Source organism: Ixodes scapularis, unplaced genomic scaffold, assembly GCF_016920785.2.
Source record: "Ixodes scapularis isolate PalLabHiFi unplaced genomic scaffold, ASM1692078v2 PGA_scaffold1__304_contigs__length_218370807, whole genome shotgun sequence".
NCBI classification, from domain to species: Eukaryota; Metazoa; Arthropoda; class Arachnida; order Ixodida; family Ixodidae; genus Ixodes; species Ixodes scapularis.
In genome coordinates this window covers 84,984,731-85,010,136 of record NW_024609846.1, presented here as the reverse complement: position 1 = coordinate 85,010,136, position 25,406 = coordinate 84,984,731, and the positions used below count along the sequence as shown (strand labels likewise).

At 47.4% G+C, this 25,406-nt stretch overlaps 4 protein-coding genes across 4 annotated transcripts in view; 1 reads left to right on the top strand and 3 right to left on the bottom strand.

The window, feature by feature from the left end:
* Positions 1-191: 191 nt before the first annotated feature.
* LOC8038645 (50S ribosomal protein L20) lies at positions 192-15,342 on the bottom strand. Its single transcript, XM_029992747.4, is given in 6 exon segments — positions 192-350; positions 5,144-5,177; positions 5,180-5,267; positions 8,114-8,179; positions 12,949-13,137; positions 15,148-15,342. Coding segments are annotated over 6 exon segments (555 nt in total). The 5' UTR covers positions 15,238-15,342; the 3' UTR covers positions 192-262.
* On the bottom strand, positions 10,472-11,311 carry LOC121836101. Its single transcript, XM_042290824.1, has one exon. The coding sequence runs from the start codon at positions 11,309-11,311 to the stop codon at positions 10,472-10,474; it is 840 nt and encodes a 279-aa protein (XP_042146758.1).
* A 395-nt stretch (positions 15,343-15,737) lies between the features above and the next one.
* LOC8024571 (proline dehydrogenase 1, mitochondrial) overlaps positions 15,738-25,406 on the top strand; it is a 46,414-nt gene continuing 36,745 nt past the window's right edge. Inside the window, exon 1 of the mRNA XM_029992743.4 lies at positions 15,738-16,126. Within this exon, the coding sequence (XP_029848603.3) occupies positions 15,845-16,126 (282 nt within the window). The 5' untranslated portion in view covers positions 15,738-15,844. The remainder of the gene's footprint in view (positions 16,127-25,406) is intronic.
* Positions 16,420-18,053, bottom strand: LOC8038647 (carbohydrate sulfotransferase 11). Its single transcript, XM_002412783.5, has one exon. The coding sequence runs from the start codon at positions 17,763-17,765 to the stop codon at positions 16,806-16,808; it is 960 nt and encodes a 319-aa protein (XP_002412828.4). The 5' UTR covers positions 17,766-18,053; the 3' UTR covers positions 16,420-16,805.

The window sequence follows — 25,406 nt, the reverse complement described above, 5'->3', positions numbered from 1 at the left end:
TAATAAAAACATTAACTTTCACCGACTTCAGGTTATTGTATGGTAGGCATGCTGTATGTCGCATTACACGAGTCACGAGTTTTGTTACGCAAATAAAAAAAAGAAGAGCACATAGCCATCCTTCCTTATTTTAGTTTTCTTCATGTTAAAGCTGCCTTACCCTTACCCAAAGTGACTGAATTCAGAATTGGTGTGATCTTGAAATTTGCTTTATTTATACAATGAAGTCAACAACTAAGAATAGCTAATGGATGGCCACTATCTATGCCGAACCTTGGCTGAGAAAAAATGGTGCAGTGTACTCCGTGAGCTCCCCGTTCCAAGTCAAGGTGAGTCTCGTATGAAACAGCCTGCAATGAAACAAGTACAGGTCTCTTCGTAAGCTGCACCGTGTAGTTGTGATCGTGCCGTGGCAAACAGCAAAGGCTGCTTGCTCTACAGGCATTTCAAGTGGGATTCCAGCACAGAAACTAGGTACCTCAATCCATCTTCAAGAAAGTTTGGCCTTTTGCATATATGCATTTTCTGGCCATCTACGCAAGCACCTGCTTAGAGCGGGCCTGGAGGTCACCAGCAGTTGTATTAAATTTTTCGGGTTAATATGGCCGCTAACCACCGTACTCCACAATTGTGTACCAAGCCTGCAAGTTATACACCCAGTGAATCAGCACAAAAACAAAGTTTATAGACAGCTCGATTTCGTTCAAAGGTCAACGTTTTAGTCTAATGTAGACAGAAAACTGCTTTACTATGCTATTAGAATATACATCTTTTAAGACACATTCTAGTCCAGTTTTCCCCCTCCTGTCAAGGCATCCTCTCTTCCTCTTTTCATCTCTGCAGTCCTGTTAGTTTTAACTGCTCTTTCTTACTTTTATTTGGAGATGTTGCAGGTATTTATAAACAAATAGCAGCAGTATCTCAAGCAACTATTGCAGATAAGGAAAATATATCAGTTGGGCCTGACACCTTTGGCATAGTGGCATCAGGCCCTACTGATACTTAGAGGAGACCCTGCAGCAAGTGCAATGTTGCCATGAGCAGTGATGCACCATCTGTCAATCAATAGTGCAAACTATCCAAAAAGCAGCTCTAGAAAAGTAAGCAGATGCAAAAGAGCAGGCCTCCAGACTGCACCCGACACCCAAGCCAGGGGTCTTCTTTCATAATTACAAGTTCCCACACGTGCTGCAACAGGATATGCACAAATGTCAGATCTGCACTCATTCATACTGTAGAAGCAGAGGCCAGCACGCAGCAGCAAACTTCCTTGTTCCAACGTGCATATGCGGATATGATCACGATCTTGACCAGGAGTTTCCCCAGGAATTGAAATTAAAAGGGGGGGGGGGGGGGGGAGGGAGGGAGGGAGGGAGGGAGGGAGGGAGGGAGGGGGGGGGAGGGAGGGAAGGGGAGAATATAGGAGTTGTTGCAAACAAGGGGGTGCCTTCAGAAAAAAACAGGGGGGGTGTAGGGAAATCGCTGATCTTGACAGTGCTGTTCCTAATAGTGCCTGCGCTATATCAGAAAACCAGTAATTAAGTGCCTTCATACTGTGGCATTACAGGGCAGTTCCGGAAATGCGGGCAAAATCGTTCCTGCAATAACTATGCATCGCACAGAAAAAAAAATTTATGCCGTAGTGGTCTGTGTCAAAGGGCCCATTAAAGGGGCCCTGCAATCATATTTAAGCGTCTACCTTTTTTGTGGTTTCCACGTCTCTTGAGGTTCGGGCAAGCCAGCGGGCATGGAGAGAGTAACTAAACATCAGTGCGCCATATTTTAACCAGACGACGCAGAAACCTCTCCCACCTCCGGGGCGACCTGCGGTGCCGAAAGCGCGCGATACGTGAGGTCTTTGGTCCTGGACTTACTACCGGTCAGATCCGCTAAAAGCTTTTTTTTTAGTCGAAATATAAAATATAAGTGGTGCGAACCGTTTTAAATATTTATGAAGGTGGTTTTTGTTCAGTATTTTAGATCAGAAAAGAAACAAATGCAGTTTACAAAGTCCGGAAACCAGAAATGACTTGTCGACCTACCCGCCACCAAGCGGTAAAAAAGGTGGCGCATACTAGAAAGGGGTAGTGGGATCAGGCACCGACAAGCAGCAAGCGCAGAAAGGTCCCGGATGTACACGGCGACGCTGCGGTCGTTCCGATGGCCTTCAACACAGATTCGGCCGTTTGGCGGTATGGCAACAAGAAGTGGCTCCAGTTCTAAACCGATCTTTACCCCGTGTTTGCTGTCGTTTGCGGCCAATAAAGTGCCATGCCGAATTAGTGTTTAATCGTGCAGCAAATACAATGCGAGCCGCCCTGGCTGCCCGCTTCATACGGCCTATCCAGAACATGCTTTAGTGGCGCACCCTCCAGCAGTCGACACAAAGTGCAGCCGCCGTGAGCGCTCGCTGAGCTTACTAACCCTCCTCTAGTTCACGGCCACTCAAGCAACCAGGGACATCATAAGGAGGTTATTTTTTGCTTGTTTTTCTAATTTTAATTTGCCTATCACTTTTAAAATAAAGCGAAATTCGAGAAAGGTAAAGTTTCATGAAGTGACTACGTTCAGTGCACTCAGGTTCGGTGCTAATTATAAACCAGTAAAGAAAGTCCTTGCAGGGCCCCTTTAAGGAAAATGATTAGTGTTCAATATAATTGGGTAATTAATTAATTACGAGTAAATTATTAATTATTGATTCGAAATGCATGGTTTAAATTAGGATCTCGCTGGGCATCATCGAAAACTACCAAGTACAACCACGTTACAAAGATGTAAGGCGCACGCGGCATTTTATGGCGTTCCGAAAAAAATGCCCAATTTGGATGAATTTCTGGATTTCAAGTTCTTATCACAACAGGCGATCTTGCACCCCCCCCCCCCCCCCTCCAATGACTAAAACATGCGTGCTTGCACCACCACGCACAGCACATAAAAGAGGCAAAATAAGAAAACCTCTGGACTGTCACATGAGGTTTGCCTTTTTGATGTCGGTGCCAGTGTGAATATGCACCTTTACATGAGATGCGTGGTGGCACACGCACATTGCACGTTTTAGATACGGGGGGCAGGACTGCCCATGCGGAGATGCACTTCGATAATAAACCAAAACCCAGAAATGCGTCCCAATGAAGCATTTTTTCGGAATGCCATGAAATACTGTGCGTGCTTTGTATAACTGTAACATGGGAGTATTTAGCAGTTTTCAATGATGCCTAGCAAGATTCTAATTGAAACCATCCCTTTAAAATTAATCATTAACAATCTAATCAGTCAAAATTAATGAATTACTCAATTATATTGAAAACTAATAATTTTCCTTAAGAAACACTGACACCCCCCAAATTTTTTTATTTTTTTTATTTTTTGCCAGGCGATTTATTATGGTGTCAGAAAGCTACCTAATCGATATTTTGCTACAGCATCATGTATATTTTTAATAAAGTAAAAAAACGCAACTGCCTGAAACTGAAACTGGACTGGGGAGGAAGAAGAAATGTAGAGGAGGAGAAAGGTGGCGGAAGTCACGTGGCTGTGATACTTTTTTCCCCCAAACAACGCATTTGCAGCTTTTTAGAAGCCCCCAAAAATAGGTATCATAGTTCTTTTCTATTTTTAGTATTGTGTGCATACTTTCAATGACCTACAACTTTGATTATATTTGGTGGTTACGTCTAAACCTTAGAAAACGGCCCGTGACCACGGAGAAGAGTGAGCGCGACTCAAACTGGCCAGTTCTCGATCGGCGGTTTTTGGGAGGAAAGAAACCGAATTTCAAGCTGAAAATTCTGTTCTGGGTTGGTGGCCTCTCATATGTCATGTATCATGTACAAGTAAAAACCTCGGCAAGCATAAATACCCTGTCAGTGTACCTTTAAAGGGGCACTGACACATCAAAATCTTTTTTTTTTTTTTTTTTTTATTATTCGAAACGATTGAAAACTATGCCCAGACATTACCCTCAAAATTCGAAGCTTGGGAATTCAGTATTTGTGAAAAAAAAATAAAAAATTTCCAAATGCCGAATTTGAAGTTCCCGTGCGATCCGCACCAGTGCGGCGACGTCAAATATTGCAGAGTCCTGCGAGTCGACTTTCTTTCACGCCCCCGCTCCGCTCCAAACCAGTCATTGCCACTGCGACCCAAAGCGAGGAGGTGAGGAGGCGAAGAGAAAGGTGCCGGCTTACCGAGAAAAACCGGTTTGGCTTCCTCCGTGTGTACCATGCCGCCTGCCTATCACGGCGAGCAGACAACGCTTGACGTCTGAAAGGCTGCCCCGGCGGAGTAACAACCGAAACTATTATACACAGATTCCAAACCCAGCTGTTTTGACCATCTGACGATTTCCTTTTCCAAGTCTGAGAGGTCGTCGGGAAACTAAAAAAGACCCGTTCGTCCGATTCCCCAACCTACCGATCATCCTTTGCTATGTGCGTCGAGCGCCGCCATGTTTTCCGAGGGAGGATAGAAATCCAGGAGGCGACATCACACCGGACTGCGATTTTTGGTATTTCAAAAAGAAGGCCGTCCTGCGTTCGCAATTGCGTTAAAAAATACTATGTTTTACGATTGCCGTTATTAAATGTTGCAGAAATGTCGCCTACAAAGCTTCTAAATTTCATGATTTTTGACGTCGCAAATCAAAAGAAGCGAGGAGGTGAAAAGCGAGAGAGAAGGGCAGCAAAAATAAAAAGACACGCGTGCGAAAAAATTTTTTTTTTGTAATGCGGTACTTTTTTGCATGTCCATGACTACAATTTGCATAGTTTTAGACAATAAAAAAAAATACAACCTTTGGGGTGTCAGTGCCCCTTTGACACAGATCACTACAGCATCAACCTTTTTTCCATGCGATGCATAGTTTTCGCAGGAACGATTTTGGCTGTGTTTCCGGAAACGCCCTGTATATCAGAGGGGGAAGGTGGACCTGCCATTGAGCTCAGTGTGTTTCTGGAAACACCCTGTATATTGGAGGGAGAAGGTGGACTTGCCACTGAGCTCAGTACTATACTAGTAAAGTAGCTCGACAAATCGATTTAAGCAGAGTGCATATAACAATACCAGCACCTGTGCGACCAATGTGTGAAGTACCTTGAAAAATAAACTAGTGGCAAAAAAAAAAAAAAAAAAAAAAGGGCCTCACCCTGACTGGCACCACATGGCTACAACATGCCCCTGGTGAAGACGCCTTCCGGCGGTGCTTCCAAAGCGGCCTTCTCGTTCGGCGGTTCCAGGTGGCGCTTGGCACGAGCAATGTTCACAAGGCTCTGCATCGAGAAGGAACTCGCATTTAAACGAGCAACATATACTTCGCACTTTCCACTTCACACCCTCCTTTCCTATACCTTCTCAATCTCCCAACTTGCACCATTATGGCACTCCTTGCAGTTTCAGAGAGGAGAGTGCCAAGAAGATTACCTTCCCTGCCGAAAACCGAGGTTGCAAGTCGGCTTTTAAGACATGCTTGTCGGCCATTAAGACCATGCTCGTGCGCCAAAAGAAGCCCTCATGCCAGACGTAACTCGGGCACTTGCCCGGAAGTGTTCGTGAACGCCGGTTTTTGGCACAGTTGGCACCTTCTTCTGGAATGCAGTGCCATACGGTAGCCCGTTAAGTCTGAGGGCGTTTCAAGAAATACCGTATTTGCACGAATATAACGCGAGTTTTTCTTTCAAAATTACGTGCTCCAAAACGCACCTCGCGTTATATTCGGAATCGAGTTCAGCCAAGAGGCGCGCGAGTCAGGAGAAAGCCAGAGGAGAAAGCCATTCCTCCGGCTCAATCCAAAATATCCGGTGTGAAAAGAAGTGGGGGTGTGGAAGGGAGTTTATTAGCTATTGGGCCACGTGAAGGGGCGAATAGAAAACATAAAAAAAAGCATTATTTTTATCGCTTTTGTGTTTGTACAACGCGCGCACGCCGCAGAAACTCAGCGCGCGCGCGCGCGCCATGCGGGTTTTGGCCAATTCGAGCCAAGCCGGGCCAAGTCAAGCTAACACAAGCCAAGCCAAGATAACGAACCGCATTTGCAAGGTCCATATCACATCAGCGAATGACGTTTTAGCGAACTGCGACATTTGAGCGAATTGACGTTTTAGCGAATAACGGGGGCGCGCGTTAACCCATCCGCCGAGCTGCGCTTTACGCCGCTTCGCGGCGACAGTCTGCGGCGGCTCATTACAAAAATGTGAACCCATTTGGCCCACCCGAAAACGCCGCTTCGCGGCGTCTGACTATTCGCTAAAGTGTCATTCGGTGAAACGTGGGTGTTCGCTAAAACGTCATTCGATCAAGTGAGTGCCTCCCGTCTTTTTTCTGCCTGCGCATTGTTTAGTTTCTGCTCCAGAATGATCTGGTGTTTGTGTGTTGGTGCTTCTGCTTCGTGCCTTGTTTGGATTGTGGGCTGTCGAGGAGCTCGCACGGAAGAAAAGGGAACTACCAGACAAGCAGGTGCCGCGCTGCTGCTTATCTGCGGTCCATATCAAATGAGCAAATGACGTTTTGGCGAACAGCGACGTTTGAGCGAATTGACGTTTTAGCGAATAACGGGGGCGCGCGTTAACCCATCCGCTGTGTTGCGCTTTACGCCGCTTCGCGGGGACAGTCTGCGGCGGCTCATTACAAAAATGTGAACCCAGTTGGCCCACCCGAAAACGCTGCTTCGCGGCGTCCGACTATTCGGTAAAGTGTCATTCGGTGAAACGTGGGCGTTCGCTAAAACGTCATTCGATCAAGTGAGTGCCTCCCGCTTATCTGCTAGTCGCCAAGTGGATTGTAAACGGAAGGACCTGAGCAGTGAGGATGAGTGCAGTCAAAACATGAACTGATATTTCTTCTATTTCCATTGACTTTTTACATTCCATTGACGCGGCCTCGGTTCGCATTATAATAGTAATAATATATTTTTTTTTTCTTTTTGAGGGCATCAAAACCTGCCCTCGCGTTATATTCGTGGCCGCGTTATATTCGTGCAAATACGGTAGTGTAAAAACTTCCCTCTTTCACACTCGCGGTTGAGTGTGAAACGTGTCACCCGGTTCCTCGAATGCGTCGAGACCGTGGAGTCTACACAGAGTAATGCCGCACATCAGTTTTAATGACGAAACTCGCGAAATTTGATTTCTGGAAGGCAAGCCTAAAACATGTTGATGTGTTCGCTGCCAGCCCACAAAACGGCAAGAACAAGGCGAGGTCAGGCAAAACGGGCCTAGATCGGTGCCATGCGTTCAGTAATGGCGGAACCAACGCTAAAAGTAGGTCAAGGTCTAGGAGCTAAGGCATTCCTTTCACAGATGAAAATGTTAGTCACCCTCGACGGCACAGCGGCCAAAGAGAGACACACTTTTTACGCAACGTCCCGCGGCTATACGTGTCTCGCGCAGACACTACCTGGCTCACTTGCAACACATATTACGGTTCATTGAAGCCACTATTGGCGTGACCACGTCTGAAATACATTCAGAGAAAGTACCAAAAACTGAGGCTACCCCACAGGAGTCTGAGGCGCTTGCAGAACTTTTCTTAGAAATGATCGCCATATAATTTTGCTCACAACCTCGTCTCTAAAGGCCCATTTACACACTTGCATTTGCTTAGGATTAAGCTCTTGTGACATCTACGAAGAGAGAACAGACTGGCACGCTGGTGCCATCTACGACGTGACCTTTCAACTGCGTTTACTAGAGCGGAGATTTTGCGGTACTATTTACGAGATCAAATGTATGCATACTATCTACTCTATTAGGAAATGTGGTTTATGGCATCGTCAAAAGTTTTTCAAGCCCAAAAAGAAAGAATGATGCACCATAGTTAACTCCAGTGAGTTCACTCGAAGAGGGAGGTTTTACGACACGCAGTTGTAAGCAGTCGCAAGTGTGTGAACCAGCTTTTACTCTCATGCAATACTGTTAAAAGTGTCGCACAAACTGCATTCCCTATGCCATGCTTTCTCACTGTTTGCCGTGAAGGCCGGGCCCTACGGTGCAAACAGACTACCGAAAATGGTAGAGCACCCGCACAAATCGCAAAGATTAAGAATCGCAGGACATGGATGGCATGCACATAAACATTCTCGCTGCTGGCGGCTGAACACCCGCTACCGACTGGAACTCACCTTGAAGGTGCGTGGCTCAGAGTATGCCAGGTCGGACAATATCCGCCGGTCCAGCGCAATGGAGCACTGCACAGGGGGAACGAGGTGGTTCAGAAAACAGTAATGAGAACCGAGCATTTGAAACCCCCGAGAAAAGGGTACCCGTGGAAACCTCGATGTGGCAGCCAATGTTTTATCGACAGACTTGTTTGCTTCAGGGACAAGAAGAAGCCAAGCCCTCCAAAGCTTCCAAGAAATCTCTTTTCGAGCGCGTTTCAGACTTGTTTGCTTCAGGGGCAAGAAAAAGCCAAGCCGTCCGAAGCTTCCAAGGGATCTCTTTTCGAGCACGTCTCAGACTTGTTTGCTTCAGGGACAAGAAGAAGCCAAGCCGTCCGAAGCTTCCAGCGGATCTCTTTTCGAGCGCATCTCACCGTGTGGTTCGTGTGAATTTATTTGACCCTGGGGTTTAACTCAAGTCAGGACATTATGAACTTTCTCATTCCATTGATATTTTTGCACCACCAATACTTACGTCTGTCTGGTCATTTTGTACTGGATTATTGAACAAAAAGATTTTTATATTGTGGTGATCCTCATACTTTTTTTCAATAGTGGACTGGGGCTAATGCTATGAGCGTTCGAAGATTTGCAAGCATTCCTTTTTATTTACTTCAGATACTGCCATTCCTTTGAGGTTGGCCTCAAAGTCCGTCATCCATTGAAGAGAAAAATGTTACATGAAGGGATCACAATGTTCTTTTTAAACATCCCCATGGACATCCGTTCAGTTGTCATTTCTACTAGAGTTCCTCCAAACAGATGCGCTGATGTAGGGTGTAGACAACTCAACCATGATGGCACCACAGGCAACAAAGGATGTCTCCACACTGACAGGCATGCTCACTGCTCCCTAACCTTAACGGCACTGCGTGAGTGCCTGACTTTGGCAGAGGGATGCTATTCTATAGTAAATTACAGCTCAAGAAGGTAGGGCGAGGGAAGGGAAGGCCATGGAGGAGGAAGCAGATGGAACGCTAAAGAGAGGAGGAGGTTTCCCCTCTCTTCTCCAGCATTCCGTCTGCTTCCTCCTCCCCAGCCTTCCTTTCCCTCACCCTACCTTTTTGAGTCGTAACGGGCTATAGTGGCTATCATTTTATCCACTTGGTCACATGATGGAACATACCCAACCTCCGAACCGGGGTGTGGGAACATTGTCAAGCTGTTTAAGTGGCTAATCAACTGCCAAGCGAGCTTTGGCTACTATAATAGCAGATTCAATGAGCATGTTGAGAATTGCCAACCCATCTCGTCGGAGTCACATTCTTCGTGTTTGCTGTTTAAGGAGATCTTACCCTTTGATGGTGTTGTTCTTTTCCCAAAAGATTTTCTCAGGGACGGTGTTTTGTTTTCGAAGTAATTGTATAAAGAAAGGGTTGACACACACATTTTTTCTTAGTTATTTAGTGGGAGCATATACAGTGCTTGTGTCAGGTTTAGAAGCATCAAATGAAAATGTTGAAGGCGAAAAGTGGTCACCTTTTTTCCATTAGGCTTCATTTCGGCGCGACCGCTTCCGCGACATTCCTTCGGTTTCAGATTCTGAACAGGATGAAAAGTCTGAATTGGAAGAGCCAGCGTTCTAATTGTCACTACTTCCAGAACCACCAAAATGCGAAGTGACCATCTTGCGCATATTATGTCCGTGGAGCGCCTAATTTGGAAACTATGAATATCCGCAGCAAAGCGAAATACCGTGCAAATATAATGTTTATATAGTTTGCCCATCACATGAGTAGCAACATCTCCTGCGGAACGCACCAGTTCATGTTTACGCCGACACCTTCAAATGTCTATTCGCCACCGTACATGTAGGGTGACGACCGTCAAAGGGTTAAAAGATGATGTGCAGTCAAGTGCGTCAAAATTCAGCTATTGGCGTCGACAACACAATCTTCACCGGGGAAACTTTTTGTAGCAGGACTGTCAAAGAAAAGGTCACAGGGAACTCAAATATTTTAAACGTGTTTTGCAACAATGCAGCAAATGAGTGTAACAAAGTGAGTGGTCTATCTACATTAGTAGTAGTAGTAGTTAGTGGTGAGGGTAGCGGAAAGCCGGAACATGTTGGCCACTTCTTTAGTGGGGGCGAGTTAGTTCCGGGGAAGGGAGGGGGATGAAAGGGGAGATGAGAAAAAGTTAAAGAAAGAAGAGAGGTAAAGAAAAAGAACAGATTGAAAAGAGAAGAGAGGAAAAATGGAATGAAAAAAGATCAAAAAGAAAAAGGAAAAAAAAAAAAAAAAAAAAGAACAATTGGTCAGCAGTTTTTGTGGCTCGGTTGTTGAAGTGTTGCCATCGCCCAGTGTATGTCAGACACCGGGGTTAGAGGCGGTCAAATAAACTGGTGTCCTCCAAGAACTTGAGAAGTGCGGCGAATGTTCTCGAGACATCGCGTGCAGAACCTGTGGGAAAAAGAATGTCCTGTGTTGTAGCACTTGCTACGCCTGCTTGCCGCAGGCCGTCGAGAAGCGATTTTCTTTTGTCCGCTAGAGTAGGGCAGGTCCAGAGGAGATGGTCCTGGTCCTCGGGAACATCACAGGATGGACAGTTTGGGTTTATTGTTGGGTCCATACGGTGAAGGGCTTTCGCAGTAAAGGCACAACCAGTGCGAAGTCTGTGCAGTAGAGAAGCGGAGGCTCGGGACAGCTTTGGAGGCACGCGTGTGGGTGGCTTCCCGGTAGAGACGCGCGTGTCCGGATGAAGTTTCTCTATTTCTTTGTGAATAATAAGTCTGGCCTCATACATTTTTGGTATAACAAGTGTTGGTACATGAATGTGGTGAGCTGCATTAGCGAGACGATCGGCTGTCTCATTGCCCGAGATACCGACGTGTGATGGCAGCCATTGGTATGCTATATGCCATCCTTTAGACTCTAGGTTTCTTGTCATGTGTCCAATGTATCTGGCATATTGTGGGGCGTCTTCAAGGCTACCGAGAAGTTGTAAAGCTATTCTGGAATCTGTGAGGAACACTGCCTTTCCACTGTGAGGGATACTGTCGAGGATGTCAAGGCCTAGCCAAAGCGCGGCAAGTTCGGCAGTGGTAGATGTAGTGTGAAAGCTCAGTTTCCTTGATTTGGCCATTTTTAGTTCCGGTATAAAAACTGCTGCAGTGGATGATTTGCGGCTATGAAGTACCGAGCCGTCGGTATATACATGCATCCATCCTAGAAAATCCACCTCAATTCGGTATTCTGCGAGGGTCCGAGCGACAACTTGGGCTGTGAAGCGTTTGCTTCTGAGTTCCGGAATAGATTCACTGATGTTCAGCGGCGAGGCGTAAGGTGGTGGTGCCGGGTAGATTCTATCTAAGGGGCCCACAATTCCTCCAAAGTCTCTAGCGAGAGATCCAAGGCGAGATTGAGGACAACTTCGAATATGGTTCAAGAGGGACTCTGTTGACCGGCAGGATGTTTGCCTTGCGATGTGGCGAAGTGTCAGCTCTCTGCCGTGGTTCTCGACAAGGTTGACCCTCGCTTCAACCAGCGTTGGAATGTTCGGGGAGTATCTCGGTAAACCCAGACAGAAGCGAAGTGCAATCCTTTGCAGGGTCTCAATGGCTGCAGACTGTGCGTTGCTCAAGTGAATCAGCGGCAAGGCGTATAATAATCTCGAAAGAATGAGGCCTCTGTATAACTGTAGCATCATGACCTGAGACGTTCCCCACCTGCTGCCCATCATCATTCGAACGGCATTGAGGTGGCGGCGACATCTGATCAGTGTTGCCTTGACTGCAGGCTTCCAGGAGATGCGGTCATCCAGAAGAAACCCCAGGTAGGAGTACGTTCGGACACGTGCTACATCTGTTCCGTTAATTGTGTAGATTTTGTTGATCGATGTTCTAGCCGTTGGATGGTATTGAAGGGCAGCTGTTTTGGAGGCGGAAAGCGTAAGGCCTAGTCTAGAAATCTCGTCTACAACTATAGTCAATCCGTCCTGGAGGGTTTGTTGCATCTTGCTATATGTCTTAGTCGGGGCGGTAGTCCAGAGGGCCACGTCGTCAGCTCTATCTACACTGTGTTGCTTGATGTTGAGATACTGACCAAACGAACTTGAGAATCAATCAACCGCATGAGCACCCCAACTACCTCCCTCCCCCTCTAAGTCATGAGCAGTTGATATGATAGCCACTACGACAGCACCTTGCCACAAAAGTCTGCCGCTTGCACAGCAGCGTTGAAGTGTGGGGAGCAGTGAACTCATACCGTAATATACCGCGGAAGCGCCTACTTCGTTCAAGAGCCCACTATTAACATTTCCCAAACTTGGGAATTCTAAAAATTATATGTTAAGCGCCCGATTTGACTGGACAAATGCCCATGTCTAGATTAACAAAATTTTCAGTGAAAGTGGGGTAGGCGTTTCTCCGGTATTTTATGGTAGTCTCAAAGTTCTAAACAGTATGTGGTTTTGATTCCACTGGAAAGTCTATGGCGTCACAGAACGCTCATTCGTGTGTGTTACCGTTTGCAGATAGCCCCAACCAACCAGCAGCGTCAGCAGCCCATGCAGCGAGTCTCAGGTCCCATTACCCCTTTGCACCGATTGGAAACGCATGAAAATATGTTAGTACCTATTGTTCCAACCCCGACATGCTTGCAAATCTCTTTCCTTCGCTTTGTGGGTCTGCCTGATCCCGGGCCACCCACATACTTTCGGCTCAAGCAAGGTGCCACATAAGCCGTTCTATTTCCCTGCAGGCCTTCGTAGACTCTGCCTTTCGTCACTAGCTTAGCTATTAGTTGTCCCTAGTCTCTACACGGCTGCTGTTTCCAGCAGAGCCACGACAGGGCCCTTACCTTGGTCAGGTTGTGTCGCAGGTTGGCGTAGTTAAAGCCCAGCTCCTGGGCGGCCGCCTCGGTCCTCGTTTTCCAGAGCCGGCCCATCTCAGTCTTCTTGACCTGGCGCCCCTCGGCCACGTGCGTCAGGGCCTTCTCCACACTGCGGATGGCAATAGTGAAGCAGTTGCGCCGCCGCCCGTAGAAGTTCTGCGAGAGACGGGATGCGCGACGCCATGAGGAGTAGGCGGTGGTTGTTGAATTTCAGCGAGCGTGGCAAAGATGCGGGGTGACTCAGTGGAACAATGTGTACCGAGCCAAGGAGCCCATGAAAACTATCAGGGCAGTGGCGTACCAACTTGCTTTTGAGTGGGGGGCCAAACCAGACACCCCCCAGGGCCGGGGGGTGGTGCCCATGGTATCCCTTCGGCGCCGCCGGCCAGTGTTTGCCCTGCACAGTGGCGGCTGTTTCCGGGGGGGGGGGGGGGCAAAACACATGCTTTGCCCCCCCGTTGGTACGCCCATGTATCGGTCGGGGTTATTTGCCGGTGGCCGTATCCAAGTATGTGTCTGCCGAGAGCATGCCGACGGAGAGCTTCCACATTACTTTTGCAATGTGCACTCCACACAACCACACTGCCGGTCATGGCATCCTAATGATGTTAGGTCGTTCCGAGCATGCACAGTGAACAGCAGACTCAAATATGGCATCCAGTGAATACTCGCTATAATCAAGTTTGATTCGCTCATCCGCACATTTTCTAATATTTCCTCTTTGGAGACTGCATAAGATGATAAGAGTGGGTATTCACTAGAGGCCATATTTGAGTGCACTTCACTGGACATGATTGATTGAATGAAACATTTATTTAATTTCCATGCCTCTGGTCTATGGAACCTCATGTGGCATGGGGGAAGGGGAAGTGGGAGAGGGGTAGTGATGATGGTGATGGATTAGACGTAGCGTCCAATCCCAGAGGACCGGAGGTAGGAGATGATTGATGTGAAGATGAGATTTCGTTCTGCGGGTGCTGAGGTTTTTGGATGCGTCCATTCCCGAAGGGTCATTGGTCTAAGGTGCGGTGGTAAGGTGTTAATTGCCCTATATCCATCCTAGTGACGTCCCTTCACAGGACCATAAAAGATGGTAGCAAGTCGCAGGGACGCCGCAGTGTGGACATCTAGGGTCAGGACCTGTGTCATGCCCGGAACGAGCTCACACTTATAGGGTAACAGGACCGTCAATCTTGATGGAGTGGAATGTAGGTTGGAAAAACTGGAAGCTCGCCGTCAGCACGCGCTGAGCAGCTATTAACTCAACTATGGCCGCCAGTGAAGATCCCCTGTATACTCTGTTTCACCTTATGATGTACCGCAGGAAAGGCTACAAGCGCGAGCTCCTTGTTCTGGGGCACATCTCGGCGGCACATGCTCTCGTGACTTCAGAACGGCAGCCAATGCTATGAGCTCACGCTTCTAGCCTTCGCCGAGGTACAACATAAGGTGAAATGAAGTATAGTACTAGGGCACTTTTAGCAGAGCGTTTCTGCTGGCTACCATTAGCGATGTGCGCGACCAAAAGCGTCGCTGCGGTCAGCTTTCCACGATTGGCCAGACCATGGGCATATAAGCATTGTCAGATTGTCAACTTTGACGGTGTTTGTTCCAGTTGCAATGGTTCCTAGCTTCTACTGTGCTTGTTAAACACACCGTCGAGCTCGTCGTCGCACCTGGTGGTAAGTAGCCAGGGTAACAACTGGTGACGTCACGGCGAGGCGAATGCCAGTCGTGACGCCACGGATGGAAACCATTAGAGGGCGCCACCGAAATATCTCGGCGCTACGAAGTCGCAGCGCGAGCATCTGGTAGCAGCGCCGTTTCGCACGGCAACACTATGCTAAGACGGCCTAATGACAAGATGGGAGTAGAAGGGCGCCTCCTTCGAATGCCCCCCACACGGGCTCGTTGCCTTTCGCAGTACTTTGGGTGCGCTTGCAAGCTCGACAACCCTTCATGAGCGGGCGAAGCCGCAGCCACAAGCATGTTGCCCTAAACGACTGAACGATGCTTGCACTACACAAGCGTGCCTGGTTGACAGGAACGCGCAAAGTGCCAAGCTCGCTCTAGTAGTTTCAGCTACGCTCGAGCTTGATTTGACGCGGCGCATGGGAATTAACGTTTTCAAGGGAAACAAGAGGGAGCGCATGCAGACGCACTTACGGCTGCAAGTTGAAAAATTCGCTTTCGCTTCCAGAATCGGTTGCCCCCGCTTTTAACTCGAACAAAGTTTATAGCAGTGAGGAACACCATGATTACACTTGAAGGGATAGTACCACGTATTCACCGGTATTACCCTGCGCAAGGACCAGAGAAGCGTAAAGGCGAAAAGCGCAACGTGCGGAGCGTTTGGATTGGAGTTTGGATTCATCCTTGAATAGAATATGGATTCCGAAACAGGTTTGCCGGAAAATCGAAAAACGCAGGGAAGCCACACGTTGAGATCCTTGATAACATTTTAATAAAGATTTGCATAGTATTCATATTATTTTGTAGGATAATAATAATAGTTCGTTTTGTTTTTAACGTGGCCCGGTTTACCGTGAGAGATAAAAGGTTTGGTTTTCTTCACGCCATCAATCTCTTCAAGGGCTTCAAGCATTCTTCAATGCAAAAGCAGAGAAAGGGTGAAAATTTGTAAAACAGCTCGACCTGTTGGCGAAATAATGAGCCTGGTTAACTAGGTTACCGGTGCTAACTATTAAATTTCAGTGTAGCGAGACGGAGACCAATGACCATGCATGGCTTCAAGTGACGTCATCAGTTGGCCGGTTTGTGGCTCTTGCAAAGTCGCTTGGCGGCGGCGGCGGCCCCGTGTGTGCCGTCGGAGGTGTGTTTGTCCCGGAGGTCTTGCCCGAAGATGGCAGCCCTCAGAGCGCTCCTCGAGGTTCCCGGCGGCCGCATGCAGCGGCTGTGCCGCATCGGGACCGTGGGCTTCGACTGCCAGCACCGCTGGAAGAGCAGCAGCGTTGCCGCCGTGCCGCTGTCCAAAGCCGAGGTGCCGCCGCAGTGGGATCCCCTCGATCTGAGCTTCAGCGATGCCAGGACGGCGTACAAGAGCAAGAGCACCTGGGAGCTGATCAGGGCGTACATCGTGCTCAAGCTCAGCTCCAGCAACTACATCGTTAGCCACCACCAGCAGGTAAGGCGTCTCTGATAGGCGATTGCTGCGAGTACGCTTTCGACCTGGTGTCCAACGGGAGCACCCCATCGTGCATCTCACTATGTGCGCTTCTCTTCTCTGTCCCCATTTTTTTTTTTTTTTTTTTTTGCGCACTTTTAACCATATTTAATCTCACTATAACTGCGTAGGTAACGCGCAGCTTCGAGAGCGGTAGGAGAAGAATGGGCAAGAGAACTTGGCAGGCGATAAGGGAACTGTTTTGGCTAGCACAGCTAGCTGGAGCTGCTCCAAATAATTCCAAACAAGCTAGGTGCCACGAAACCATAAAACTCCGACCAACCACTCTGCTGGCCTGTTTATTTGTTTACAAGGCCTTTTAAGCGCCTTGAGGTCTGGAGGTCAGCTCTCGCTGCGCGGCGAGCGCCGGTTGCACCTCTGGAGCGGCGTCAGGGGTCACGGTAGTCCACGCGAGCGAACAGCTGTACACGCTGTTGGACCGCTCCCAACTTCCTCGATCGGCGGAGTTTAGTCACAATCACCGTGGGATTGGTCGCGGTGACGGCGGAATGTAGTCTCGTTGCTCGCAGTTTTTCTCCGCGCAGGCAGAACGAGCAGCGGCCTCGCTAGGAGCGACGTGTGTCCGGGGTGCTCGACGCACGAGTCGTTCGGCTGCGTCCTCGCAGTCCGCGCGGTGATCTCAGTCAAACGGCGGGTAACTCCGGGCGTAGCGGAACAGGGCCATGTCCCGCTTGTAAACGGTCCGCAGCTGACGCAGCAGGGCCGCCGACACGTTCCCGTAGTACGTGTTCATGAGACTGCCTGTCGGCTCGGACGAGTAGGTACGCGCGCGACTGGGGAACGCCACCCGGCGCTGCAGACCGGCGCGCCAGAGCACCAGCGCCGAGTCCTGGTCCAAGCTGTGGTAGAGTCCGACCACGTCGTAGCGGACCAGGCACGGGAAGCACAGGTCGCTGACGGGCCGCCAGTGCTCGTTGAAGGCACTCGCGTGGTCTCCGGCGTCCAGGCCGGCGACGTAGCGCAGGAACTCGTCGAAGGTGACGCCGCGGCCCGTGTTCAAGGCGTCGGGCGACGCGCCAGCGCCGCGGAACCGTCGCACGATGGTGCGGCCGAAACGACGCGGGAAGTAGTCGCTCCAGGCGTGCTCGAACTTGTTGCGGTAGGCCGACAGCAGCCGCTCCAGCGGGTGCCTGGCGAACATGAACTTGAGGTGGGAGCGGAGCCGCCGCCGGGCCTCCTCGGGATTCAGCTGGCCGAGGCTGGTGAAGGCGGCCGGGTCGTGACTGCGGTTGGCCGGGATCCGGCTGGGGTCACCGGGGCCCGCCTGGAGCGCGAGCAGCACGCGCTTCCAGTTGGTCGAGGCCACCTTGGGCACGGAACAGTAGAGGAGCCCATGCGCGTCGTCCACCACGATGTGGTCCATTTTGGCCCGCGAGAGCTCGTCCAGCGACGCGGCGTCATCGTCCGCCTCGCGGCACGCGTCGCGCAGTCTTCGCTGCCGCCGCTGCTGGGCGGCCCAGGCCGCAGGCGGGGGCCCCGGCGCGGACCGCGGGAACCACAGCAGACAGGCCGAGGCCAGCACAATTAACGCCAACGCGAGCAGGGCGCCGAACAGCGCGACGGCCCGCCTGCGCGCCATTCATGCCGCCGACGACTGGGGCTTTCGCCGAATTGGCCGCCTGGGGAGCGGGACGGGCGGGGAGCGGAGACCGAGAGGGTGCGGAGACGAGCTCGTCGGTCGGATCGCCCGGGCCACCCGGGCGGTGCTGCCAAGTGTTGCCCCGGGGACAGAGCAGCCGGAGCGGGTAGGCTCGGCGGTTGCGGGCAGCTGCGGAGACTCTGCCGGTTCTGCTTCGGCCTCTCCTCAGGAGCCACGCGACGGCTCCAAAGGCCGGCCACGTGCTTGCTGGCCTTTCTCTTTGGGGAGTTTGCTGGCGCGGCAGCTTTCTACTGGTAGCTTACACGTACGAGACCCGGTAAGCAAGCCTGCAGGCGGTGAAGAAAATCGGAAAAGTCCGATTCTTAAATCCACGATGACGAGTCATCAGCGTCGTTTGTCCGTAAAGCCATTTGCTAATTGAAATTTTTCGAAATTCTTTTGTAACTTTAGAATTTAACAATAGCTCGTCGATGCGTAGTATTAGTTATACAGTGAGAACGACACGGTTTTCTTCTCTCCCATACACCTGGTAGTTTTCATAGGTGAGACAATAGCGGTGCGATGAGTGTTGGAGAATATGAAACGTGCGCCCCCGATCATTATTTTCCTTCTAAATTCTAAAAAAAAAAAATGTGCTCCAAGAATACGAGCACGTGTTCTTGGAAGATACTTGAGTCAAAGCTTACTTGTAGTGATTTAACGCGCTAATAAAGCCCATACGACAGTGGCGTTATGGGGCTTCAGCCCCAATCCCAAAATCCAGCCGACCCTATAATATACACACGCATTTTGACGTCCCCTCCCCCTTTTCGCACCCCAAGCATACGTGGGTAGTAATTCATTTACAGTAATTAAATTACTGCAATTTAATTACTTTTCTTGGTAATTTGTAATTGTAATCAATTACTTTCGGCTGAAAGGAATTGTAATTTAATTACTTTATAGTGTCAATAATTGCGAAATTTAGGCACAATTACTTTTACAATAGTTTGTTGAGCCGATAGAACCTCTCTGAACGCCTCAGCGCTCGCACAAGCGGCCTAGCGCTCGGTGAAACACTCGCACGCATAGACAAGCATGCACATACACGCACAACAAAAATAGTATTTTGTTGCTTACACTGCGAGCTGAGAGACAATCCTCTTTGGAGCCTACCTCAACGGCGCCGTCTGCGGAGCGAACAAAAAACAATACCGGAACATGCCAAAATATTTAGAAAAAGAATTGAGCTCCAGCTTCCAGCAGAGCTTAGAAATTTTAATTGTCTACGTTTGTTTGTTTTCTTTTTTCTGCTAGTTTTTCTTCCAGTACTATCGCATATTTGTATCTGTATAAGTTTTAAGTTTATTTCCTGATGGTTTTACTTCGGATATTATTTGCACAAGTAATAAAGTTCGAGTAATAAAAATATTATTATTATTTTGGAGACTGATCTGGCACCTTTGAATATTGTCACCAATGATTTGGAAGTCTGGATTCGGTTCTTATAGATTTCTGAGCCATTATAATTTCAACTCAATGTAAATAATTTACAATACCATGATGTTTGTATGTGAATGCAGTCGTATTAGTGCGTGTGGATTAGTACTTGTAAAATATTCATATATGACTAGTTGTCGCATTTTTATTTGCCGAGCAAGGAATAAACAAATAAGTTGCATTCTATACAACTCGTTTAAAGTTATATGGCCCAAGTCGGGTCGATCTCAGAAACAAGTAATTGTAAAGTTGTTTCATTACTTTTGAAAAGTAATTTCTAATTGTAATTAATTATTTTTGACGTAGTAGTAACTATAATTGTAGTTAAACTACTTTTTAAGCAAGGTAATTGTAATTAAATTACATTTTGAAAGTAATTTACTCATATATGACCCCAAGTCATGGACATCTCGGCCATCAGTCTTTTTAGACTTAGGCTAGATGGCGCAAGCCACCGCCCGCCTACAAAGGGTATAACCATTAACATACATACATCCAGCCTCCCCTCCCCTCCCGCCGAAAACAAATCCTGGCTAGGCGACTGCCATCCATTCCAAGCGCGCGCCTAGTGGATGAGAGAAAGGTAGGCCCTATCGAACTGTGACGTGATCTTTATATTTAAGTTAGACTTTTCTGATTCGGTGGTTTACGTTAATATTGATCTTTATTGGCGAGTGAGGCTGTTAAATTAAGAGATACTAAAACCCGTAGAGTCGTGGAGTGCACCTGCTAACCCGCTACCCCAGATATCAAATCAAAATCCTAAGTCCTGAAAACGCGGGGTTGAAGCCGCGTTGACGGAGAAGGAGCGGAAAACCATCGTTTTCTGAAGCGGAGCTGGGAAGTAATTATTTCTGAAGTCTTCAATATACTGTACGTGTAGCCAGTGTTGGGAAGTATTTTAAGTATATTGTACTTAAAGTATTTCTTCTGGTACATCAGCGAGGAAAGTACAACTCCCGACTTGAAAGTACATTCCCTAAATTTGGTTTTGTTAAATTTATATCACAAAATGATGCTACTTTAATTACTCTGTGGCTACTTTAACTAACCGATGATGCTACTTAACTACTCTGTGGCTACTTTAATTTATTCAGTGTTGGGGAAAGTACACCTAAAAAGTACTTCTAGTACAAAGTAAATTAGAGTTTATGCACTTCAAGTAAAGTAATAATTACACTGGGGGCAATTTACTAAGCAAAGTACTATACATGCAATGTGCTTTCAAAGTAAAGTACAAGCATTTTTTTACAGTATATTTCATGATGAAGAGAGTGTGACGTCAGCCACGCAGTTTCCGCAAGCAATCCTTTCATGGAGGAGTGTCCTCTTCTAATATTTTTGCCGTTCTCGCTTGCGCCGACTGAGCGAGAAGCGAGCATTTGAAATGCTGAGGCGAAGCCCCACCCAGTACAAAGAGTGCGATGCGTCGTCTGCTCGCGTTTCTGGAGAGACTAGAATATCCCGCCTAGTATTTCTCTAAAGTTAACAAAGCATAAATTTGTTATACATATTTAACGAGCCCAAATTTGCGGAATGTACTTTGAAGTCCGGTGTTTAATTTTCATTGGAAAATACCAGGAAAAAAAAAGTTTTATAGGCTTTAAACTCATTTTCCACAAGCTAGGAAAATTCTTCTGGACACCCTCCCCATTTTCCCCTCTCCCACTCTTATTTTGACGACGGGGGGCTCCTTTTGTTGCTGCATCTTGGGGCTGGATGAGCCGGGAGGAGCTCTCGGCTTAACCGGCCCCAAGTGCAGCAACCCGGTCGTTAAAATAGCAGTGGGAGAGGGGGAAATGGGAAAGGGGCGTGGAGGATTTTTGTACCCTTCGGGAAAACGTTTTGTGGGTCGGGCTTTAAAGCGGCACTAAAGTCGATTCTGACATCTTCCTTTTGTGGTGACAACTCAAGCTAGACGCTCTAAGCATGCCAGCAAATCCGAAATCACAATCGTACGTAGCTTATTTCATCGATAAAAGCGTGTTGAAAGATCGCGACACGCCCTTTTTGGGAAGAATTTATTTTCGAGTAAAGTGTTCGACGAAGGGCGCTTGTCGGCGAGTTGCAAGCAATGGCTTCGCCCGCGGAGAAAAAGAGGAGTCTTATCCAAATGTGTACCTATCAGACTCTTTTCGAAACGAGTTATAATAAAATCATTCGGAATCTGCGCCTATTGGTGCACACATTGTAGTCCACGAGAAAAAGAGTCCACATGTTTTTCTATTACCCTGAGATAAATAGGAGGTTTTGTAATATAGGGCTTGGTATATGCGGGAGCTAACACATTTTTAACAATATAAGATCAAGAACGACCTTTTTTTTTAAAAAAAATGACTTCAGTGTAAAGTGGAAGTACATATTCACAAAATGTAATTCAAGTATAGTACAAGTTTTATAAACCTTCTTGAAGTGGTATTTTAAGTACAATGTACTTCAAGTATAGTACCCGTTTTATAAACCTTCTTGAAGTAGTGTTTTAAGTACAATGTACCTAAACTACTTCCTAACACTGACTTTATCTTATATTCTCTGCCTTTTTCGAAAATATTTGATTCACCGCCGATTACTCCTAAAACCATGCGTACCAGTTAAAACAAAAAATCTATATGGGGGAACGATTGTAATGCATTTAATGCAAAGGTGGAAGCGAGCTGGACAAGAATGACGATAATAATCCCTGGAGAAGGGGAACAAGGGGGATAACGGAAAAGAAATCTCCCAAATTTAATGCCTTACTTTAAGCACATTGCTTCCGGTCTACTTACTACTTGACTTGAATTACATAACCTCTCCTTTACTTTGTACTTCAAGTACTTTTTAGGCAGTGGCGTAGATTTTCCATTCCGGGGGGGGGGGGGGGGGGGGGGGGGTGCTGCGCGTCATCTTCTTGCCAGAACTGGAGACTAAAGCTAACGAAAGCACGCTGGCACTCCATTTCCCATGTATTTTGTCAATAAAGGCAACGTGGGCGTTATTTCGATTACATGCCACTACTAGAAGCTCGTTACATGGCACATAAACAGCGTCTAGGTAAAGATCATAGCCCGGGTGGGGGGGGGGGGGGGGGTCTCTGCCCCCCCCCTTCCTCCCCGGATCTCACCAGGGGGGGGGGGGGGGGGGGGCACGAGCCCCGATGCCCCCTCGTAGTCTACGCCTATGTTTTTAGGTATACAGTACGCAACAATGCTTATAGCTAAAACTCCATAGTCTGCAGTACTCAGTTTACAATTAACTTCCAGTACCCGTAATTGTTCGTACTTGCAAATAAATTAGGTTGCAGTTACTTGTCAAGATCACGTTGAGATGCGCACAGATTCACGTCAACATTAGCGCTACGTGTTGGCACAGCAGCCTGTAACTCTGCCTCGATAACGGAACGCCGAATGAAAACAGAACCGACATGCGCCAACGTCTTTTCCGCGTTGGGGACTGACGCGTCTTTCAGCAATCGGGGCGCAGTTCCAAGTCACGGGATCTATCTAAAAGGAACTTAGCTATATGTTTCGTAACAAACTGTAATTTACAGCGTAAATCCGATGGCAATAGCCCTATGGGGAAGGACCGCACGATCGAGTCGGTTTCTGAATAAATTGAGATATAATCTTTCACACATAAGAGGGCATACATGGGCAAATAACTTCCAAAATGTAATTTAAGTACAATTACTTTGCTCCAAAATAATTTTTCACAGATGTCTCTAAAGGCGCATTCCCACCGGCGATGTAAGCAGTCGCGCGATGCGACTAGATCGCATCGCAAAAAAATTTGATGGTCACATCGGCGTGCGCGATGAGCGAGTCCAACGCCTTCGTTGGCGAGTCGTTCCTCGAAAACTCTCGCTCCGAACGCCGTTGATTGGCTCAGCCACTCCGCGCATCGCAAAAAAGTCGGGTCGAGTAGCGACTGCTCAAATCTCATCGCTTTTTGCCCGCGATGGCCGCTTTTGCGATGAAAGTTATCGCGCGACTAGATCGCATCGCCGGTGGGAACACGCCTTAAGAGGGCATACATGGGTACATTACCTCCAAAATGTAATTTAAGTACAAGTACTTTGCTCCAAAAGTAAATTCTACAATTGCAATTACTACTACGTAAACGTAATTAATTACAATTACAAATTATTTTAAGAAGTAATGCAATTACTTTACTATTACTTATTTCTGAGAGCGACCCGATTTGGGTCATAAAATTATAAGAGAGTTCTTTAGAATGCGGTTTCATTCCAAACAACAATTTCATTCCTTGCCCCGATGTATGAAGAGGTTAAAAGGCCCCTGAAAAGAAAATACTGTTCTTTTTAACAGTCTGGTTAAGACAGGCGTGTCAAATAATAAATTGCACGCGAAAAAAAAAATTAGAGCAATATTGACGGCGCGAGACGCGATTTGGTGGGCAGTCACGTCCTTTCCACTTGTTTTCTCTCGGCATTTCGGGGGCGTGAAGGAGAAGTGGATCGGCTTCGCCTTCACGACCGAGATGGTCATTCCGGAATGACCCGTGACGTCATGGACCTCGCGCGCAGAATTTCGAATAAATCTCTCGTCGTCAATATTCCTCTAATTTTTTTTTCGCGTAAAATTTATTTTTTTTGACACGCGTGTCACAACCAGACTGACTGTATAATTTTTTTTTCTCTCTTTTCAGGGGCCTTTTTGCATCGCTGTATAAACGCCACGTATTGTCATTTTCTTTTGTGAATTTCGGTAAATTATTGATATAACTTGACAGTTTTGGGTAATGAAGTCCTACATTCGTATATTTTCAATAAATAATAGTAAATTCATATACTCGAAGGGTCTAGATCGTTAAAGTAAAATTGGGTTGACACACTTCTGTTAGCCAGGCAAATAAAAATGCGAAAATTAGTCATATCTGAACATTTATGTATACAACATAAAACACACGCGCTAATACGACCGCATTCACACAATAACGTTACATGTTATTGTAACTTATTTACATTTAGTTGACATTATAGTGGCTCAGACATGTAAGAACCAAATCGGGGCTCCCAAATCAATGGCGACAACATTCACAGGTGCGAGGTCAGTCTCTAGAATGTTTATGCAAATAATATCCGAAGTAGAAGCAATACAAGATAAACTTGGAAATAACACAAAGAAACAAATATGCGACAATATTGGAAGAGGGACAAAAGGATGGTAAAAAAATAGCTTCAGCGACAAAATCCCCAACGTCGCCTGAAAACGGGCGCTCACTTTTGTTTCTTTCAATATTTTGGGATGCTTACGCGGTTGTTTTCTGCACGCGCCGCAGACGGCGCCACACGGTATCGTTCAGGTAGGCTCCAAAGAGGACTGGCTCTCTGCCCGCAGTGTAAGCAACAAAACAAGAAACAACGCGACGATATTTTAGTTGTGCGTGTGTGTGAGTGCGTGTCTGTGTGCGAGTGTGTCACCGAGCGCTAGGCCGTTTGTACGAGTGCTGAGGCTTTCAGAGGGGTTCCGTCGGGGCTGCGAGGTCTCGCAAAAGTAATTGTGCCTGAATTTTTACAATTGCTGACGATAGCAAGTATTTAATTAAAATTAGGCCGAAAGTAATTAATTACAAACTATAAAAAGCAATTAAATTACAGTAATTCAATTACTGTCATTGAATTACTACCCAAGTATGTAGGAGGGTGCGTGATTTTGAGGAAAAACGTAAAAAATAAAATCACCATTAAAAAAAATACAAAGGAAAAAAAGAAAGCAGTATTTCGATCTGCTCCGCAAAATTAACGCGATTTTTTTTTTTTTTTTTACGACGCGTTTTTTTTTGTTTTTTTTTTCGTCTGTTTTGGTTTCTTTATTGTTGCGACGACGCGGGGAATGCACGGACCGGGGTCAGTGAGCGTCCTGTACGGTGACTCAACTCATAGCGGAGTCGACACACGCGACAAGTGCGTTGCGTGTCAACGCTCGCGTCGCGGCAGACGTTTGGCAAGCGGTCAACTCTGGCTGTCATTCACGTCCGTCCGAAGGCACGCCCGACAAGAAGTATATTCTTTTTTAGAATGCAGTAGACCCTCTTAAAAGTGCGCGCCATCTAGGTGCTGGGGGGGCAATTTTCCGAGTCTGCCATTGTTTGGCCACCCGCCGCGGTGGTGCGCTGTTGTCGGTACGTCGCATGCGTGGA

Bases quoted from the DNA above. Each gene is read 5' to 3' on its own strand.
- LOC8038647 (XM_002412783.5), bottom strand. From the start codon at position 17,765: ATGGCGCGCAGGCGGGCCGTCGCGCTGTTCGGCGCCCTGCTCGCGTTG.
- LOC121836101 (XM_042290824.1), bottom strand. From the start codon at position 11,311: ATGCATGTATATACCGACGGCTCGGTACTTCATAGCCGCAAATCATCC.